Below are 21,809 nucleotides of genomic sequence, written 5' to 3' on the forward strand. Positions count from 1 at the left end.
CGCATTAAGTTAGGTAGGTAGTCCGTGTGCAGTAAAGTTAACACAGGACTTCAAAGTGGCTGTTGACATTACCTACCTAAGTAGATTCATCTGGAAGAATGAATATCATAGATTACCTAGGTTGGATACCTAGGTAATCCATGAAATTCATTATCCTTCCGGACCATTATTTTGAATTCCAAAAATGTAGAATACCAGACATGTTGATTCCAACTCATGTTTCCTAAATTTTTACTTTCTTTCACATATAAACTGCCGCCTGCGGAACCAGCGGAACTCTATTATATCTTGCTTAGTAGGTACTACGTCCATTCAGTGAGCACCCTCACAAATTTAAATAAATACAATTTTACTACATATATTTGTTAATAACGAAAAATTCAACATTTTGAGTTTAAACCGAATATTTACACAGATGTCGACGAAAATAAAATTTTACCATTTAGTAAAATGTCTTAAAAAAAATTGTATAACCAATCTTATCACAGACAGATCTATCAGAATTTGTCTCACAGACAGACGGTCAGAGAGATCTTGGTAAGTTTACGAGTGTCTTAGATTTTGTAGGAACTACCTACCTATACCCTAGTTAGAGAGCGAGGGCTTTTATAACACCCGATGTTTCTGTGAGGTATAGAATACGTGTACGTTTATTAAATGACGTGACGTGACGTGAATTCGATTTTGTATCAACCGAAAATATAAATAAAAAAAACAATATTGGGATTAAACCTAGTCGTTTCTGAGGTTGGTTTTACCTACGCTGGCTCGTCGATCCGTTCCTTGCACCCACAGATCAACAAAAAGAAAAATAGGTAAATGTTAAAATGTTCGTTTTTACTTATTCCTTTTTGATAATCGCACTCTAACCTAACAAACTTCTGCCAGCCGAACCTTAAAATATGCCAACCATATTATTAAAATGCAAGGTCAACCGTTGTAAAAACCACCGTGGGTGACATGACAACACGATGATGAAACCAACTAGGTAACTACCTAACATGTAAAATATGTCAGTCTAGCTTGCTTGCCATGTCATTTACACACAATAAAATACATTTAATAGGTACCTATATACCACAGAGTACCTACCTTTTATTATATTATTATGTTATTATTATGCTGAGTGGTCTCTATTATTACAAGGAAAGAAAGTACCTACCATACCAAGACTTTATCTTAATTCCTCTAACAAAATTTATTAAACTCGGTGGCTGTCATGTCAATATCAAAATTTGTCCTGTCCTCGGTCCTGTCACAGAATTTTTTTCACATCCCAGCGTCCTAGCGTGCACAGAGATCAGGACCGTGCAGTCTGGTGCTGACCGATCATGCGTACGCAATGATACACTTTAGAACGCACGAGCGCAGCGCAGCAGTACCTAGGTATTGTGTAGATTTAGAATACCTTTTTTATGCGAGACTATTGTACTTTGTAAATACCTACTGTCAGGCGACTTGAATGCTCGGTTGCCCAATATACTATAAAAAATAGGCAGGTATGTACACAGGCATGGATTTAATAAGTACTTCGTACAACTGAAGTACCCAAGTACCTAACTAAAAAAGTTTGAAATATACTTAGATATCTACAATTTTATTTCCCAAATTCCTTAGCAAATGAATATATTTTTAAATGAGTTCTAAATATATCTTGAGGCCATATCCCACTAAAAGATCTGGTAGGTAGGTACTTATCTGCTTAATAAAATAATAATTTTACTATGAAATAGTGAATGAAAAACAATATTATACTATACAAATTATATACTTTGTTTGGTTTCGGCCATTGCCTACGTTTTGTTAAAATTGGTCCTAATCAAATAAATAAGGTACAAAATACCTACCAAAATACTACTAAATGGTAGTTTATGGTGGGTTTCATGATAACGTAAAAAAGCAAAAATATATATTTTGGCTTTCTTGTGGTTAAAATAGCATTGTTTACGAATACTTTACTTTAATTAGAAGTGACATATAAATAACTTAATTATTTTCTGTTTTCCATATATTTGATGATTGCCGATTTGTTTTGAGTTGGCTCTGATACAGTGTGATTTGTTCACGTGTAAAGCGGCGGCGGTGGTGCCGGCCATCTTGATTTCATTCACCTCACCATGTCATTCGCTTCAAACCAAACTTAACTCACGATTTTGATTGTGCGAAACATAGGTACGTTGGAAATAAGGTAAATCATATAGATTTTATTTTTTCGTAAGTAAGTATGAAAAATGTGTTTGACATTTAGTTTTGATAATTCGTACAGTTTGATGATACCAAGATTGAAATGTAACTACAACACCGCCATTTTCAATCTCATAACCTAAAAATAAGAACGAAAATCAAAACTCGCGGCAAGGCAATTTATCTTATAACGTAGTGATTATATACTCTGATATAGGTATGTAAATAACTGAACAGGTATCAATTATTTATATTGTGTGTACCTATTAAACACCGTAGTTTGTTAACTAGATACCTATACAATGAAATACCTATTTAATTCATTATTAAAATAATTTAAATGAAGGTAAGTAACATTCAGAAGCGTTATCTCTATTATATAGTTGTTGAACGTCTTTAAAACCTCCACTATACGATACCTATCTTCTCTTTAAATACCTTGTTGAGTGCATGAGTGAGTTAAAAGTTTGTGTGAGTGAAGTGAAATTATTTTTAAAGATATTGATTGATTTTTGCTTTTTTAACGAACAGTAACGGTATAAGAACGATTGATTGCCATACCATATTGCCTTGCAGTCAGCCAGCCAGCTGTCAAATGCGGTCATTCACCGATATCGGTTGTTTGTGAAGGAAGAATCTAGACCAAAGTACAAAATATTGCTAAACTGAGGCATTGTAAAAAATAAAGGTTATTTATTACTATGGAGTTAATTTCATAGTGCATTTGATTTTACATAACGCATTAAATTCGAATGTCTACCTGATGATCGTGGATTTCGTGCTTATTTTACTACGAACATATTGAGCCGCCATTTTGCAATACCATTGGTGTTAGGTTAGAATGAGAAAATGTATCTTCATATTTTTTGCTTTTTACGGTTTCAGTGGAGCAACAGTGGATGCCTTGTTAATTCATTGGCATGCTTAAATGCGAAATACCTATTTACGTGAAAACCGACATCCTTAGATTTCGTTATCGGTAAGTATAAAAAGGAACTACCTATATTTTATTGAGTAAGTACCTATGTAAGTAGGTACGTACTTAAGTATTTGAGTACCTACGGAAGTACATTCATTTAGTCTATATATTGTATTTAATTCCTCTTTGGAATAGAAATATTGTCAACAGATGATACTTATCTTATTATAACTGTCAAGTGTGCAAATTAGAACATTATGATATAAGTGCGGTAAGTTGAAAATTACAGCAGAGGCGATATTTCAAGAAAGCAGAGCCTGTAATTTTCAAAGCGCAGGTAAATATGTCATACGAGGTTTTATAATAGTTATATTAGCGAGGAACTAAATAAAACTCGGAAAACAAATAAATCTGTAATTACTTGTTAAAGCAGTTATAAATTTATTTTATCTCCTAAAGTTAATGTTGTTCATAAAATGTTGACCACTTTTCTGACATAAAAACTCTGCTAAGATTTAAAAAAGTATTGTTCGTTTTTAGACGGACGGAACATCTTGATAAAAAGTGTTTTACCAAATGTTTTACTTTACATTAAAAAAAAGCTCAAGTGCGTAATGCGATACAATACGATATTGAAATAGGTGAAATAAGTGACCCTTTACGAGCAAATATGTTACCTATAAACATTATTATACAAGGTCATGTATACAAATGAACACTACTGCACCGCACGTTGTCAGACGAAGACTGAGTCACTACATCGCTTGCACGTGTGTTTTATAGGCAACATATAGGTGACAATAATTTACATTTTTTAATTACTTTGCCGACGAGCACTATTTTGAAACGAGCTGTTTTACCGCCAATACGGTAGCTAAGGTAAACAGTTTTGAAGTAATAGCGTTTAGAGAAAATATGGTAAAGCCGTTCCCGTCACAAATCAAAAGCTTGCCAAGCATAAACCGCAACTTATGAATATAATAATATATACCTAGATATGGTACAGTCAACAGCACATCAACCTATACAAATTCATTGCAAACTCGCCTGTATTACCGCGCCATAGAGGCTTAAGCAGGGTAACTTGACGTTACCCTGCTTGAACCTCTAAGGTTCAAGCGGACCTTGATATAGACAGATGGTCGACAGTGAAACGTCGTAGACAGCGGTGCAGGCCTTTGCGGAGAGCGTCATAGTCCGCAAAGAGGCGGCGGAAAGGGAGAGGGAGGACACAACCGACCTTCCATACGCCGCCGGCGCACAGAGCGCAGGAGGCGGGCGTACGCCCTGCACCTGCTGCTCCCACAATAAGGGCCGGTCGGGTGGCAGAAACGGGTATTTTGCTGCATGGCGAAATGGCCCCCGGGTTGAAAGGCGCGTGTCAAGCGTGCCTTTACCCAAGACGAGTTGTCCCGCTGCTCCGAGGAGAGCAGCCGAGCCAGAGGCCGCCCTGGCAGCGGCCGCCGCGCCGGCGCTGTGGAGCGAGAGTAGCCCATGGTCCCAGCACAAATGCGATTGGCATTGGCACCGTGTGGTTTTAGTGGATTCGAGTCCCACATACCCGTCCAGCTTCCCGTGGCTATATGGACGAGGTCTTTCTACACGAAAAAAAAACAGGGTAACTTGATGTGCTGTTGATTGTACTATTCCACCTGTATTTTTTCCAAAACGTTGGTCCAGCTGTTTCAGGGATTTTTGCATCAAGTATATATTCAGATTCCGAAAAAAGTCATCGACGCAAGCTCTTATATTCTTATGTAAAGAACCGGAAACATAAATATAACACTATATACTTTGTGAACCCTAAAACTATTTTTTTATACTACCAAACAGGCATGTGGCTCACCTGATCGAAAGTGGTTATCGCACCTTATGGACGCCTGCAACGCCAAAATTGTGACACGCGTCTTGCAGACCTTGTAATTACACTGTCTCTTGCACTTCTAAATAAATGAGAATTAATAAGTATCTACCTCTGGTAAATTCTTATTAATTATCCCCCAAATATAGCCTTCAAATTTGATTTACGTAATCGTCTGTTGAAGTTGCCGGTTGATGTACAATGACCAATTACTGTTATATGATTACCTGCGAAACTATGGCACACACTTTGCTATTCATACACATTTACTATGCCACAAAACTTGCTACCCTATATATATTTGGCTGGGTAAGACTACTCAGTTTAACCATAATCGCGAATTGACTAAATCTAATTGAAGATTTGACGACGTTTGGCTTGGTATACTCGTACTTATCGTTATAGTACCTGTATATTTCTCTTTCATGCGACATTTAAATGCCAAAGTGACGTGTGCTTTCGCACTAGTATAGGTCTTCTCCATATTCTCCCGTGGATGTCGAACGAGGCGACTAAGGGACACAGAGCCGCAACCACCGCATTTTCAAAGACGTTTGACGTCAGTCAGGCGGCTGGTCATAAAATCAGAGCAAAATCTTCAAAAATTTAAGGTTCTTACGTGGACACCGATTTTCGGGCACCGCAGCTGTGATGATGATGAAGATGAGAGTAAACCAACTGAAACCTGGTCCAATTTCGATTTAGTCCATTTGCGATTATAATTAAATTGAGATATAGTCTCAAAGGGATCTAGTCCAATCGAGATTAAGTCTATTTGTCTACCTAGACTTATTGAGATGTCGTTGTAAAAACTTCTAATCAGTTTGGTAACCATCAAATTTCATTTCATCATATTGCTGGGTTAATGTTACTGAAAATATTTTATTCAGTACTTACCTAACGTTAACCTTATTTCAAATCTAGAGTCTAAAAGTTAATATTACCTACTGAATAACTTTAGAAGTAAAGTTGAAACAAATATTTGGCATTCACACACTTAAGTTTTGTTTCTTTCAACACACTAAATATCTGATGTAGTATCTTTTAACTGCGAAACATTTAGCTGGGGTAACGCCACTCATCTGATAAGTCTTAAAAATATTATGGACTAGTTGTTGCCCGCACCTTTACCCACTTAGCCACTGACTCAAAACACTAAGCATAGAGTAACTTAAGTATACCTAATATTGCGATTTTTTTTTATTTTCTCTCAGGTCTTTTTTTCATACTTTCGTTTTCTCCGTTGTCGATTTCAATTAAACCAAAATGTTTTTTGAATGTTGTTTATGTATTAGGTACCTACTTATATAATTCTTTTTCTGACTTCAGATTCTACAATCACCACAATGGAACAAGATGTCAAGGTATTTTCCTCGCAAATAACTAGAGGAATTTGTGGTGAAAGAAATAATCTTTATGAACTTTTGAATATCGAACCAGCAAAACCTGTGAAGTTGAATGAAGTTCCAAAATCTTGTGCATTCCAATCTAAAAGTGACAAATATTATGAGTATAAGAAGAAAAGCAAATTAAAAGTAAAGACTGTGAAGTACATAAGAAATTTATTTGAAAAAGATATAGATGAATACTTACCTCAAACCTTAGAAAAACAACAAAATGCATTGTTGAAAAGAATAAGGAATGGATGTTCCAAAGATGAGGACACCAAACAGTTTGCTATAAATATCCTTAAGTCGGATAATCCCATTTTAAGAACTTCTTGGCAAATGCTAACTAATATTAATCCGGAAAATCACATTCATTTTACACAGTATGTTCTTTGGAACGGTAATAATATCAGAGTATGTGGAAGCAGAGGTGGATCCAATAAATTTATATTTAAATTTATAAGGCATATTAACAAAGAACAAATGAAAAATAAAAAAAACTCAAGAAAAGCTATTGTACATAAAAAGAAGAGTCTTTTACAACATTCACTTTCTCTTAAAATTAAACCTGGCCCCTTAAGACAGAAGAAGTATATTGATGACTCATATCAAAAACATCACGTTGGAAATTTAAATCTAGTTAATTTGCCAAAACCTGGTTTGGATGTGATGCCTGTTTACGGGTCTCCCATGGAACTTACAATAAGGAATTTTCTTCACAGTTTACGTGACGTTGACGGAATGATATCGAATAAATGGGCTGAATTCGCAGTATCTACAGTGGGCACATTAAATCAATCAAATGTTATTCAATTCGAACCTAATACATGTACCACATTCGACCTTAATTATAAATACGACCAAAAAAAGATGCTTATGCGACGTGATATTGAGACATTTATTGAAAAGACAAATGATAGCATTAAAACCTGTCCGGTATATATAGAAAATAATGTTTTAGAAGAAGTCGGGAAAGTAGTACGCCAAATTATTGATTCGGTTGAAATCAGTTTAAATCAAGACAGAATGTTTAATGGAGAAGATGATTGTAGAAACATGAATGACGAAACTGGTCTCAATATAAACAGTAACAATAGCAATGCTAAAGACAAGAACAAAAAGAAATTTGGTGAACTAGATCGACTGGATGTGACTGTCATAAGATTACCTGAAAATACAGATAATACGGAAAACAAAATGAAAAATTGTTCATACGCCTATTGCGCATTAGGTTGCATCTGTGATTCCTTAAACTGTGCTGTCATTGTAAAAGAACATTGTGGGCGTTTAGATTGTATGTTTCAATGCAAATGTGACTTTTCAAGTTACAAAGACATAGATAATTATGATAGTGTTTCCTCGGATTTGATACCGGGTTTGTTAAAATTAGATAAAGAAATGAATTCAAAGCTTTCCAAAGAAGAGCAAAAATTTCATCAAACTGTGGTTCTCTCTGGAGACAAGAGTATTATATTGAAATCGCGCAAAAGAAGTTGGAAAACTTCAACTAAATACTCAGAATTTTATAAAACTATGCCTTTAAAAAATAATAAAAATGTTGACCGCGATTTAATCGTAGTTCTCACAAAAATCAACTGTGACAATATTGAACCATGGTGTATGGTGCACAATTTATATAAATGTTTTTGTAAAGGTCGTTTTGTTCATAATATTGGAGAAACGGAAGTTAAACATTTCGAGGCACCTGTGAGCACTGTGACTGAATGCGAAAAAATTATTAATTCAGCGTCATCTGTGAAGTGTAATATGTCCTATATGCAGACTCGCCCACAACGCGAAAAACATCTTCATAAACCTGAAAAAAATGAAAAGCGAAAGTATGATACACTAGTAACCAAGTTAGATAGTGAATGTGAGAAAATAATTGAATTAGAATCCAATGTAAAATCCTATACGCGGACTTTCCAACGACAAGAAAAATCTAATAATAAATCAGAAAAATATGAAAAGCGACAGTCGGATAACTTATTGTCAGAATCGTATTCCATACCCATTGATTTAGAAGATCCAATGCATCACTATAGAAGTACTTGTGCAAGATTACAGGCATATGCTGGCAGAAAGTATACTAGCAGATATTACCGACAAATGAATTTTAAAATAAAGGCAATGGAAAAAGATGACCAAAGTTTACATAAACGATTGAAAAGCTTAGTAAACATCGATCAAGTAAGCTCTAAAAATATTGTTGCCAGACCAGAAAGAATGGACATAGCATCAAGAAAAGATAACTATAGCAACGAGAATCACGGAAACCATAAACTTGACGAAGACGTCATTATTGCACACAAAGTAATGAAAAAAACAGTTCCATCGACGGTCTCTCGTAATATGGAAGAAACAACTACAAAAGACACTCCTGAAATAAATGTCGATAATATTCGGGAAAACATTTTGTCAGACGGATTGACGACGAATGACATAGATGAGTCGAGCAAAAGTAAATTGGTTGCATGGCTTGAGCACAGTTATAAACAATACAAAAAGCGGTGCGACCTTGGTCAAACGAAATTAACTTTACAAGCTCCGCAGCCAAAAAAAATGACACTTTTACCTTGGAATTTTATTTTGGAGCGGTATAAGGAAAGAAAGAATCTCTTTTTAGTTACTAAACAAAAACCATTTCGAATGTTTATGGCGGTAAACAGGGACCATCCATTTTTGCAAGATTGTATTAATATTGATGATATTAGATTCGCTGATTTGTATATTTACCCTGTAACTGTGAAAAAATTGATCACAAATGCTACTGATCTAAAAGATAGTTTTTGCATTTTATGTGGTCACGCTTATTGTTGGGAATTGATTGGTTCTGTCACCAAAGTAGATGACCCTACAAACAAGAATACTTTAACATGTGATGAATCTATATGTCTAACTAACGACAAGTCAATGGAATACACTTATAATGAAAATTCACATAGTGAATCCGATCCACCCATTTCATCTGACGAAGATACCAATGACACTAAGAAATCAGAAATGGAAACAAATATTTTAGGTGAAAATCAATCAACTACAGAATCTTCAAAGTGGTTCGTTATGACAATAGAAAATGATTTTAGTGAAATACAGTTTTACAACAGGGGCTTTTTCGTAAAATATGTTAGTATTATTAAAGCAATAAATATCGCAAGATGCTCTAAAAAAACAGTAAGACTTTCCTCTCAGAAATGCGCAGAGAACAGCACAAACTCACAATTTGGCGTTTATGCCATACCGAATGCCAACGAGGATTGCGTTTTCATAGGACCATATGAATGTCATGAATCCTTAGGTATAGAAACTATCAGGTCAATGACATACACGAGAAAACGAACTAGAGGTTATTGGATAACGACAAATAAAATTGATAATATGAGCGTTATTGATAATCCAATGTCCTTTATGCTCACCAAAGAAATAAAGCCCAACGAAATTCTTGCTTTGAAAAGTAAACCAAATGAGAAAAAAGATAGTTTTTCGTGTATTGAAGAAGAAGAATCAAACGAAAGCGATAATCAATCTTCAAGTAAAGAGAAACCAAAGTTAGTGAAACCTATTAAAATATCTAAAAGTAGTTTTTACCCCATATCAACTAACAGCTTGATACGATTACCGATTCATCTACAGAAAAATCAAAAAAGTATACAGCCCACAGGTAATACAAAACAGCGAACAGTATCTGTAACTGATATGCTATCGAATTTAATAGCGCAAACGAGAGAAAACACAGAACGGCCTATTACTGATACACAAGAGGATGACAATATGAAAGTCAAAACAAAAGATCACTGTGCACCTGGGAACATGTTTACGATACTAAAACCAGAGATATCAAACCCATTTTCATTATCTGACTTCCTATTGAAATTAAATGAGAATTCAAACGAAATAGATGGACCACCGCCTGCTTCGGATCAACAAGAATCAATACAATCTCAATTTGATTCAGATTGTAAAGATGACGTAAATGCAACAGTTAGAACAAAAGCAGATTCAAAACCTGAAGGAAGCGTGTTTGCCATACTAAAACCTGAAGAAATCAATAAGAGAATAATGAATACTACTATAAAGCCAAATGAATCACCAAACGAAGAAGAATATGTAGAAAATTTAACGAATATAGACTCAGATGTAGAAAGGGACATTGAACATTTCATCGATAATCCATTATCAACTGGTCATGATATTAACCATCATGTGTTTGTTATATCAGACGACGATGAAGAATGTGCTGATAATGAATCATCCAAAGAAGATGTTACTTCAGTTTGGATTGAATGCAAGAATATAAAAAATTTTGGCTGGATATCGGGATTACGTAATAATAAGAACAAATTGTTGAGTTTTCAGTTTCCAGGATTTAATTTTTCGCCATATTACCCGGAAGGCCTGGCTTTAAAAAAAATAATCAGGTGAGTATTCTTTGGAATGTTGGATTGGATATGAGATGTGTTCCTTTTATATTATAGATGGTATCCATGTAGGTATCGACAAGAAACGTTACTCCTAATTTTAATATAAAGAGATATTTCGTTGGTTTCTATTTACCCCTTCATATACAATAATAACTAAAAACAGCACCTTTTGTTTCAGTATTTTATCTCGTAAGATTCTTATGCCTACTAAAATGGAAATTGAATGGAATATAGTCACACAAAAAAGCAAACTGAAGGCACCAAAAAAACTACGAACGAGCGATCTAGGCGCTCACCTCGTAAGTATTTTTTTATTCCCTGTGTACATAAGTGGCGAACTTTGTGATAAAATCGAACTTAGGTAAGTACATGAAATTAGTTATACGATACCTAATCGTAGTTAGGTATTACCGTAAAGGTAGAATATATCCTGGAATAACACAGGGTTTTCTCCCGAAATTCTTACGGGAGCAAAGCCCGGGCCGCAGCTAATAAGAGAATGGACAATTGTTATTTTATGGAAAAATGATAGTGTATGTTGTTATGGCTCATGTAACTCATATAGCCAAGACGAACGGGTTAGGACGAGACAAACGAGACGACAGGGATAAACAATGTCTTACTCATCTTCGTACCGAACTAAGTAGAATTATTCAATAAGATTCCTACAATCTATTAATTTTCCAAGGAAAAAAAATACTGTCACCGTCATGCCCTGCGTGCCCTACTGTGGTGCCCTACCATCTGCACACGGAAGGGCTTATATGACGCCACTTATAATGCCGCGTCAGTAGCGTCGTATTGGTCCATACAAATTTAGCCGAGTCGACACGCTAAGAAGAATGAAAAAAAAAATTAACATATGTTTAAGAAGTTTTAATGAATAATGCATATTATACACGATATTATCTCTTCTATTACTCGGAACGAGATAAAGTCATGGGGATCGAGTATGTGGCGCACTCAAATTGTGGTCAAACTAGTGGTGGCTTCGGTCATTCCGGGTCGTGTCGTGAGCTTCTCTTTATTATAGTTTCGATATGGCTTGTCCATGCGTCAACTCGTGAACGAATGCTGTTAGGGGGAACTGGTCAGTTCTATCCCTATTCCTACTAATATTATAAATACGAAAGTAAGTTTGTTTGTTACCTCTTCACGCATTATATACTGGACCGATTGTTATGAAATTTGGTACTCGGGTAGACAATAACCTGGAACAACATAGGGTAATTTTATTCCGAAATTACCATGTGGCGCAGCTAGTTTTCATATATTTTGATTTTATGTTTTTGTTTTAGTTTTAGTAATTTTTTTTTACAATAATAACAATATATAATATTGTACATACATAAAATTGTTATTACATTAATTTTCATTGATTGATTGCAGGTTCTCACGAAATACGGTCCTATACTGAAACGAGACTTAATGATGATTAAGAAGACTTCAACTAAATCAACATCTTCGGAGACTGCAAGTGTTAGTAAAAGAGTATTACAATTTCTTATACAATAAACTAGCTTTTGCACGCGGCTTCGCCCGCATGGTCCCACGGGAACCGTTATTTATGCGTGATGAAAGCCTACCCTATGTCCTTCTCCATACTTCAAATTATAAGTATGCAAAACTTCAAGAAGATTGGTTGAGTAGATAGAAAGTGAAGAGGTAACAAACAAACTTACTTCGCATTTATAATATTAGTTAGGATACTGTTCCGGAAGATAAACAGATTAAATTCCGAAAACATAATAAAATTTGTATACAGGTTTTTTTGTGGCTATTTACTGAGAAATCAGAAAGAATTAAAAAAGGTCCTTTTCAGACTATGAACAAGATCTAAAAATTCCAAGTTATCGCTTTGTTTTTATTACATACGGTTTGAATTCAAGCTTTTTAAAATGTTTTTCAAAAATTTCCCCATTATGTATTATAGGTGGATACCGAGATTGAAGCGGAGTGAATCTGATGTGTGACACTGTGACACTGGATATTGGAAACTTGACGATCTCATTTACTTATCGTTGCTGATCTACATGCCCGTGGTCGTTTTCGCATTATGTATATAGAAACTGTTACAAGACTGATTTGGTATAAGTGTTGTTTTAAATTGTTGTGTGCAGTGCTGTCAAGTTGTCTCTGTGAATAATGATTTTATTTCGTTACATTGAAACTTTTTACGTAAAATAGGAAAATCTGTGATACTATTTTCTATCTAAGCAAACCAGCATTAGTTTCATAATTGAGCTGTATAGACATATTTCTGAGTACCTGAGCCTGTTTTAAAGTGTCATTTAAACCATTGGATGAACACTATTGTTATAACTTATGGGAGGATGACTTGCGTCAGAACATTGTGTGGGTTAGGGGCCGTCCATTGATCACGTGATGTATTTTTACCGTTTTTAACAACCCCCTTGGTGATACGTAGTGAGGTATATGACTAACCTCTCTCCGCACCCAAAATCACCTGTATATTTTTAGTACCTACAAATAATCTTACATTAAAAAAAATTAAATTCTGGTATACTTAAGTAAATAATATGAATTAGGTATGTAATAATAATAATAATCCATGAGGAAGGCCTGTGCCCCAGCTTCTTCACGCAAACTTCACGCTGCTTTTCGGTATAGAAATCGGGCGTCTAACGAAAAAATGTACACATGTTAGGAAAGATTTGTATATTTGTTGGTAATGAATAAACTCAAAAACTACTGGGTCAATTCTGATGAAATTGGCACAGAGATAGGCGAAATCTTTAAGAGTGACATAGGCTACTTTTTATTATGGTTTACCCGAGCAAAGCCGGGGCGAGACGCTAGTCCTTAACTCCTTTCATATTTAAATCAATTATAATCACTGAAAAATCTGCAAAAACATCAGACATGTTGTTAAACTGTACGTAGGTACTTACCGTTGTAGAATTTCTATTTCATCGCAATAGATAAAAAAATTGTGAAATTTTCCGAATAATGTTAAAAGTGTATCGTCAATTTAAAATTTGAAAAAGGCATATTTTATTATCAAAAATTATTGTCCGATTATCTATTATCGAAATATATAATTTAATTAAAAATGAAATAGATACATTAACTTAATAGGCATAAGATCGAAATGAAAAATTCCGATAAAGATGCAAAGTTGAATGTGGAATATAAATCAGACATATACGTAGCCGAGGCCCGGTTACATATATGCAGTTTTAACAAATAACCCTACCCTGTAGGTATACACAATCCAGCACTGGGCATCTAATATTCATATATTTACCTATTTTTAATGTAAAGTATGTCTAGGTTAGGTAGTAGAGCGACGGTTTTTACCACGCTTCTTTTATACTTGCAGTATTAAAGAAATGTTTACATTATAAAGATACCTAAGTATATTTGTATGCCAAAAACAAGAAAAAAGTACCTAAAATGTTGAGAAATGCACACATGAGTCGATTAGTCCTAGTCCGCTGGGATTCGTAAATGCGCGTGGGCGCAGGTTGTTGGGAATAGAGAAGGTTGGAAAGCAATCGGGGAGAACTTTGACCAGCAGTTGGACAATATATATTTTGTCCAATTGGTACGTACACCCCGTCTATTCCAGGGAGTGGTCTCTGTCGATTCACTACCTCACGTTATTTGTCGGGTATCTTTGTGCTTCCTGTGTTTTGCTGAGCAATGTATTCAATTGATGTCAATAAATGTTAATATTCTTTATTTTGTCTTTATTTCTAAGGAGATCACAATCAAACAATAAATGTAACTATGATTATATTTTTTATTGTTGCCATAAAATAACTCTTTAGAACTATTCATTACACCCTGACACTTTATTGAACGAAATTTGAACGCGTTTGTAGCTTCTAGCCGTTTTAAGAGACAGTAAAGTAGTAGTATTTATTGTGAAATTATACCATTTATGAATAATCTATAACATCAAATCGCAAATTTGTATAGGTATATAATTATTATACATTATTTGCTTCTATAGGTATCACAATTGCAGGGAACTATAAATAATTGAATTATAAAGCAAAAAGTTATTAAACAATATATTCGTCGTGACCACAAAGGCGTAAAAATATTACTTTGAACGTGTTATGGATACATACAATTCATAAAGATTTTATATATAAATATAGAGAGCAAATTTTATTATTTAGAAATAGTGTACTATCTTTAATTTTTTTTTTCTGTTATGAAAAATCAAGAAATATACTATTGTGAAGAACATATCTATTCCAATGGCAATTCGATAAATAAGTTCGTATGTTAGGTAGTTATGTTACGTAGGTTAAGTAGTTTCTGTATTGAATCTTCATTGAAACAAGTTTAAATTATAATAGCATCGATATTTAGATCGACAGACTTATTTGATATTATTTAGCAAATAGCCTGTATACAAAATAAAAAATATGTCTATACATGAATTTGATAAACCCATGATATTTTTATTTATATAAGATATAAACATTTTTTGATACATTTAATCAGTGAAAGGGTAATTTAATACTTACAGCAGGATAGGCAGCTACAATTACGATCACAGAATAAAAACATCTATACAAATTGGTTTAAACGATTGTCGTAAGTAGGTATTCTGTGTTGTTTGTTCCGCCAACACTAACAAACCTAAGGGTGCAGGTACAGCGCGGGCCATTTAACTTTATTAATTTATTTGGTTTCTAACTTCGGCCATAAAAATAATTTTATCACAATTTCCTATAAGGAGTACAAAATACAGGGACTAAAGCGATATCTAGATTTCTTTCTGTTTTTAGCGACGATCAAAGACATAAACAAACCACCAAATATAGTTTACTTTGATATTGTAGATATTTTTAGTGAAATCGTTTCATTATCAGATTCTAAATATAATTGTTTATGTCAGTGGTCGGTCATTAACAAAACAGAATTCAGTTTCGGTCCGTGGTAGACGACCGTCGCGAGTTGTTCCTCTGTGGTATGACGAACTCCGCGTGTCGTGGGGAGGTGAACGGGTTGGTGGAGGCGAAGGGCGCCCCCACCCCTCCCCCGACCGCCGCTACCCCACCCGCCGCCAGCCCAGCGCCGCTCACACGCCGCGCGCTCGCAGCACTCACTGCCGTCGCTGCATTTGTTCTGCAAAACAAGATACCGCTAGATAACAAAAAAGTAAATATATTAGGACAAATCACACAGATTGAGCTAGTCCCAAAGTAAGTTCGAGTCTTGTGTTATGTGATACTAACTCAACGATATCATGAGGAAAGTAGTCCATCACGTTCGTCAAAAATCATGCAGTAAACCGTTGAGGGGTTCATACGGATCATAATAATGCATTGTCATGGAAACTGAAGCGACGTGAAAATTAGTCAACTTTCGTTGCAATATTTGATTACAGACAGAAAAACATCGGAATAGATAAACTAAAAAAAGATTGTCTAAATAAAAACACGTGAATACCTGTTCGCGGTGGCGAGGTCGGCGGCGGCGGACATCTGGCGCGGCGGCAGCGCGGGCGGCGGTCCCGGGCCCCGCCCGCCGCTCGTACGCGGCGGGATCTGAACAGTAAACACATATATCAGTGTATGAGTCCATATTCATTTGTAACCCAACATAAGTTGTAGCGCTAAGGTGGAGTTCAGTTGCTTGTGGTACAGGGACCGTATACCGTATGAGGTTGTGATGGACAGTTATGTGCGAGGATGGGGAACGTAACCCTACCGACAAACTTACCTATAAGTATATTAGGGCTTGACGCGATGAATTTCGAAACATGAGCATTTGTCATTGTTAATACGCTGTGCGTAGTTAACCAATATTGTGTAGTTCGATTACTAACTACGATTAAATGCACTTAACTAAAAGTAGTTTAACATTTAATCCAACTACAATAATTGTAACTACTTTATATAGTAATTATTAAAAATTTTCTTGACGCAAATGGGCATTTGTTGAATGGATAAAACTTCTTTAGGTTAACTTACGCAGGGCGGGTCAGCGGGGCGCGGCGGCGCGGCCTGCGACTGCGCACGCGACAGCGGGGGCGCGCGCGCGGGCGACGGGGGCGGGGGGCGCCGCGGGGGCGCGCTGCCCGAACGCGACAGGCCCGCCGGCTGCTGCGAATTGTGAAGTTAAATATGTTTAACCTTCACTGAGACTCCATACTGATTCTGTAAACTACGATGCTGACAAATATTTACTAAAAAAATATAGTCCATAATTTTGTCTAACCTGCGGTGCGCCAACGTCGTCAGGCTTAGCGGACAAACTACCGTGTCGTTCGAGGGGGGCGCCGTCGGCCACCCGTCTTTGCCGGTCAGCCACGCTTTCTACCACGGTTCTACTTTGATCCTTCACAGTTCTGCGACTATCCGTCACGTTTCTGTTGCTTTCCGGCGCACTCCTACTGTGGCTGTCAACGAGAATTCTTCTCTGACCATCCCCCAAAGTAGCGTTCTCGCCCCCTGCGAAGCTGGCTCGCGCCTCCCCCGCACGGCTCACTGGCGAACGTCGCTCTGCCTACAATTTAGAATTAAGATGTAGTTTACATTTTCATTTAGGTAATATATGTCAGATTTCTCTGCTTACCCCCATGACAAACAGGCATGATAATACGTATATTTTGGGGTACAATTATTACACTGCAAGCTATCGGTAGTACTTGATACTATTACTACTTATAAAAAAATTACTCATATGTCTTTTAAAAGAAGACTTACCAATGGGCTAGTCTTGGGTTTAGGCTCGGCATCGCTGTCTGAAAGTCTTCGAGAAGTGTCGGGAGGCGCAAGCGTGGGGTCGAAGCGAGACGTAGCCGTATGGGGGAGCGCGGGCGTGGGGGGCGGCGCGGGGCACTGTGGGGAGGGAGGCACGCGCGCCGCCTGCTCCAGAATCGCCTTCTTCTGCTCCTGTCCCGCCGCGAAGTAGGAAAACACGCACAACACTGCATAGCATATCTGATCCGCCTGCAATAGATAAATAGTTTGGTTTGCATAAGAATTCTATTTTATATATTTCTTTCTTCTGAGATCGTTTACAGTATAATGATGTCCGATACGCTGTATTAATTGTAGAATAAACTCACCTGAATTCCGGCTATTTTAGCAATAATTGAAATTTAAAGCTACAAGTGATTTATTTTGAAAGCGGAAATATAAACTGAAAGCTTCGTATGGTCCTTAAGTTAACATAAAGTAAAAAAATACCCGGGGGATTGGGCATTGTCATTTTTTCTATTCAAGTCTTTTTGTAATTTTGATGTACCCGATTTCTTTTTGCAGCAGAAAACTGAACAACGCGGCATGACAGCTGCAACCATTCGAGTCAACCGGGCGAGTGAATACTCGCCCGGTTGACTCGGTTTAAATACGAAACTGAGCTGAGCCAGTTTTATTACAGGCCTAAAGAGGCATGTATTGTATACCGTTTTTGTTTTGGTCGCTTAGTTGTTTGGTCGGTGTACTTATAGTGCTAAAAATAGTTTAAACATTAACAACGACTAAAATATGAGATAAAACATTTAAAAATAAAATTATGAATTAAAAAAGTAAAAGTGGTTGGTATGACTAGGCGAGAGATTGCGTTAGAAGCTGTAGATAAAACCATGCAAAACAAAAACAAAAAATAATGGTACATACATCTGTAGGGGTCATGAAACGTAAGGTGCATATTGCTCTATTCCATTGCTCTCGACAAAGTACCGAGAAAGCCATATGGAGAAGAAACGGTGAAGATCAAGCACTACTTTCTCAGCCTATAACATAAAGGGAAGAGGTGTAAATTAAAGGTAAAAAAAACACATACAAGTTTAGATTTAAATCCAACTTATACTTGCCATTATAGATTTGTACTTCCTTTGAATTATTTGTCTGGTTTTTGGATCTGTAAAAAGATTTACATATATTATAGTAGAGGCAACTGTATTGTCGTGTCACAAAATATTGTTAACTTGTTTGCTGTTGTATTATATCGTTTGCTGTTGTATTATATAGAGTATTATATCGATGTTGTTTGTTGATTTGATCGCTAATTTATGAAACTCCCAGACCGATATAAAAATACTTTGTGTATGATAAATAGCAACATCAATGAGATAGGCTGGACTCATGAGAAACAACATGAGACTTATGAAATTCCTATGGGAACGATACAGTGCAGCACAATTTATTACACAACTTAAGTTGAATAAAACTTACAAATGAGAATAAAATATAACTTACTAAATTCTTCTAAAACGAAGATACCGCTGTTCTGTGTGAAGCATTTTCGAATATGATCGAGCCGCACAAAGAACTGAAAGGCGAAAAACATAACTAAGTGATGATAAAAGCCGTTTCTATTATACATATTTAATAATAAAATTATTTATTTTTATCGACAATTATTTTTCGTACATTTATATTGAGAAACTAAAGAAGTTCGTTCAACTAGGTTAACACATCAATCTATACAGACTTCAACGTATATTGCAACTTCATGCAGAAAATCATATATATCCATGTCACATGATTATTGCAAGGACCCATAAACAGATCAAATACTTACTTCCATTCATTAACGTTTTTGTTAGGAAACATATAGGTAAACTCCGTTTCTTCTTACAAGTCTTATTATGTAATCAATCTTACCATGTCTTTGTATGATTTACAGTAATATTAAATTTTTAGGAAATTACTTTGGTGGTTAATAAATGTTTTACTTTAGCATGGGTTTGCACTAATACTTAATATGTTTTCCATAAAATTCAACAATAAGTGGGTATTGTGAAGATTATTTACATGTTAGGACTCTTAATAAAAATGGAGTGTATCTTTATTCTGACCCATTTAAATTTCGACTATGGGTAGACGTTGTATTGTTGAAAAATTGCGACAATAATCGTAATGCAATATGCCGAATATTTTGAACATGTTGATTTATTAGTTGCAGTTGTATGAGAAAGTATATATGTCGTCTATACATCCGGGCATACATACTTACAGGCACATTTCGCGAGCGTAATAATATAATTTCATTCATTCCTTAAATACCACAAACATCTGAATAATAAAAAATAGAAATGTTTATAACCTTCTATAAATAACCAAACGAGTAGAATACATACGAGTATTTATGTCGAAATTCTTACGAGATCGTACCCACCTATTATGCAAAATTTTCCGATTTCTGTGGTAACTAAGTACATGCAACATGCGGTCATGCAGAGTAGCAGCGATGTAATCTTATTTTCGCTGCACCAAATAACTATGAGCATCTATAATTAAGATAATTTAATTACGGGTATTCAAAGTTGGTAATTCGGCTTAATAGTTCATTTTTTGGTTCAATTACGTCACAGTTTTTGGTGTAACGAATTCATAATATACAAAAATTCAATATAAATTCGATAGTATTCAAGTATACAAGTGATTAATTAAAGAAATTGAATTTTTGTACTTGAGAATTAAAAAATCTTATCGAGCGGGGCAAAGGAACTCAGGCGGGCGGCGAGGCGGGTGAATTAGGGTGACACGGACCTACACTTACTAGCGCTAGTTCCTGGGAACTGTTTGAAATGTATGCGAGACGGTCGCAGCGTTCTATGAACACTTTGCGCATTTAGAACCGAACATACAATAATCAAGTTTTAGTTAGAATTCGCGGATTGTTGCAAGGTTTTGTTTGTTGGAGTGGGTGCGGGTGTATGAAGCGACAGCGGGGCGGTGCAGGGTGGCCCCAGAACTTGTGAGATGGCGATGCTCTACGACTGACCTCGTACTCGCGTCCGTTACGACGCTCGGTCGGGTTTCTGTCAATAGGGACGTACAAACTGAATCTCAAGAGAGCGAAATATCGAGACCGCTCGCCGGACGATCCACGATAACGTATGCAAGCTGTCGGGTGCGTAATATAAACAGATAATAAACAAAGGGCGTCTATGCATGCACGACCGCGCGCTTCGGCGCTCGCCGCACTCGGGAGAACTAATACAACGCTAACAACGGCTAAAAACAATCGGTAAGCCTCAAAACTACAAGTAAAGCCCTACGACCTCGAACGATCATCTCTACCAACGCCACGTGGCCGTGACAGAGATCATAAAGGTCGTAAAGGTCGCCATTACTAGTGAATGAACCACTGTGTACCTCGAAATCCTTTAGCGCAGCGGGTTCGGCGTGTCCGGAAAGAGTAGAACAGACAAAAAGATGAGATTAGTAGAGGGCGGCCGAGCGCGGGCCAAGGACCATCTCAAAAGTTCCTAGCGGAGCGCTGGCGAACGGCCGGTGGCAGACAATAGCACATGCACATCGTATGGACTAGGTATACGTAAATCAGATGGACAACGGTCAACCTTAAAATGTAAAAATTCTAAGCTATTACATCGAATTAGTAATAGAAAGATATCGAAGGGCAAAATACTAGATATTAATCGACATATTAAGCTATATTTTATAACAAAAATTATAAGAAAATGCAAAATCGCTCGAAAACGATATAATATAGATAATGAAATAAAATTGATAGAGATATACGTATATAATACTGAACAAATATTAAGATACAACTGTAAATATATTGAAGTAAAATCGAAATAGGAAAGTTTGAGTGGTCCTTGCATCCGGGATGGAATATTATTAATAATAATAATAATATATAAATGGTTAGACCATCATAATGAGAGTGTAATCACGGGACATCGGATAGACTCGCCGCGTGGTCTAGTTGAGGGAGTGCCCCGTGTGAGATATGTCTCGTCGGATGAAGAAGCTTCGTTAATGTGAACAATGCGCTGACGGCACCGTACAATATCGAGACAATGAAGCATTGCCCGGGGACGCGCTCGTAGACTGGCGTACTCGCGTACGGCACTCTACGCGTCCGGATCATATCGAGACTTTCCAAATAAGCGAGGACACTGACAGACACCTTACCTGATTCATTTCAACTGATGACTACACCAAAACATTATAACATTTTGATTAAGTTTTAAGAATAGATTAGACAAGCTTCCAAACTTCAAGACACGAAAACCTCAGCTCAATTAGCTAGCTACTAGTATGTTACAAATAAACAAATTATCATGT

General features: G+C 36.3%; 2 protein-coding genes across 20 annotated transcripts in view; one reads left to right on the top strand and one right to left on the bottom strand.

Annotated features, from left to right (window-relative positions):
- Window positions 1–1,866: 1,866 nt before the first annotated feature.
- On the top strand, window positions 1,867–14,478 carry ocm (over compensating males). Of its 5 annotated transcripts, none has more exons than XM_053743989.1 (6): window positions 1,867–2,188; window positions 3,070–3,163; window positions 6,294–10,770; window positions 10,952–11,072; window positions 12,163–12,252; window positions 12,707–14,478. In XM_053743989.1, the coding sequence occupies exons 3-6, from the start codon at window positions 6,311–6,313 to the stop codon at window positions 12,731–12,733; spliced, it is 4,698 nt and encodes a 1,565-aa protein (XP_053599964.1). In that variant the 5' UTR covers window positions 1,867–2,188; window positions 3,070–3,163; window positions 6,294–6,310; the 3' UTR covers window positions 12,734–14,478. The 5 variants fall into 5 exon arrangements, with proteins under 5 accessions (XP_053599964.1, XP_053599962.1, XP_064291978.1 ...); XM_053743987.1 differs by having other exon boundaries at window positions 1,885–2,172; XM_064435908.1 differs by lacking the exon at window positions 1,867–2,188 and adding an exon at window positions 2,198–2,401.
- A 41-nt stretch (window positions 14,479–14,519) lies between these two features.
- The window catches only part of Rab3-GEF (Rab3 GDP-GTP exchange factor), a 32,013-nt gene continuing 24,723 nt past the window's right edge, over window positions 14,520–21,809 (bottom strand). For 7 of the 15 annotated variants that reach the window (XM_053743972.1, XM_053743973.1, XM_053743978.1 and 4 more), the window contains 8 exons: window positions 20,871–20,879; window positions 18,966–19,038; window positions 18,581–18,627; window positions 17,466–17,711; window positions 16,978–17,265; window positions 16,731–16,862; window positions 16,207–16,304; window positions 14,520–15,882 (listed from right to left, as the gene is read on the bottom strand). In XM_053743972.1, coding sequence (XP_053599947.1) covers window positions 15,678–15,882; window positions 16,207–16,304; window positions 16,731–16,862; window positions 16,978–17,265; window positions 17,466–17,711; window positions 18,581–18,627; window positions 18,966–19,038; window positions 20,871–20,879 — 1,098 coding nt within the window. In that variant the 3' untranslated portion in view covers window positions 14,520–15,677. The other 8 variants (XM_064435907.1, XM_053743984.1, XM_053743977.1 and 5 more) reach the window with 4 other exon arrangements.

Source organism: Plodia interpunctella, chromosome 4, assembly GCF_027563975.2.
Source record: "Plodia interpunctella isolate USDA-ARS_2022_Savannah chromosome 4, ilPloInte3.2, whole genome shotgun sequence".
NCBI classification, from domain to species: Eukaryota; Metazoa; Arthropoda; class Insecta; order Lepidoptera; family Pyralidae; genus Plodia; species Plodia interpunctella.

Bases quoted from the DNA above. Each gene is read 5' to 3' on its own strand.
- ocm (XM_053743989.1), top strand. From the start codon at position 6,311: ATGGAACAAGATGTCAAGGTATTTTCCTCGCAAATAACTAGAGGAATT. The intron at 10,771-10,951 runs GTGAGTATTCTT...CTTTTGTTTCAG, and splicing joins GCTTTAAAAAAAATAATCAG to TATTTTATCTCGTAAGATTC. The intron at 11,073-12,162 runs GTAAGTATTTTT...GATTGATTGCAG, and splicing joins GCGATCTAGGCGCTCACCTC to GTTCTCACGAAATACGGTCC.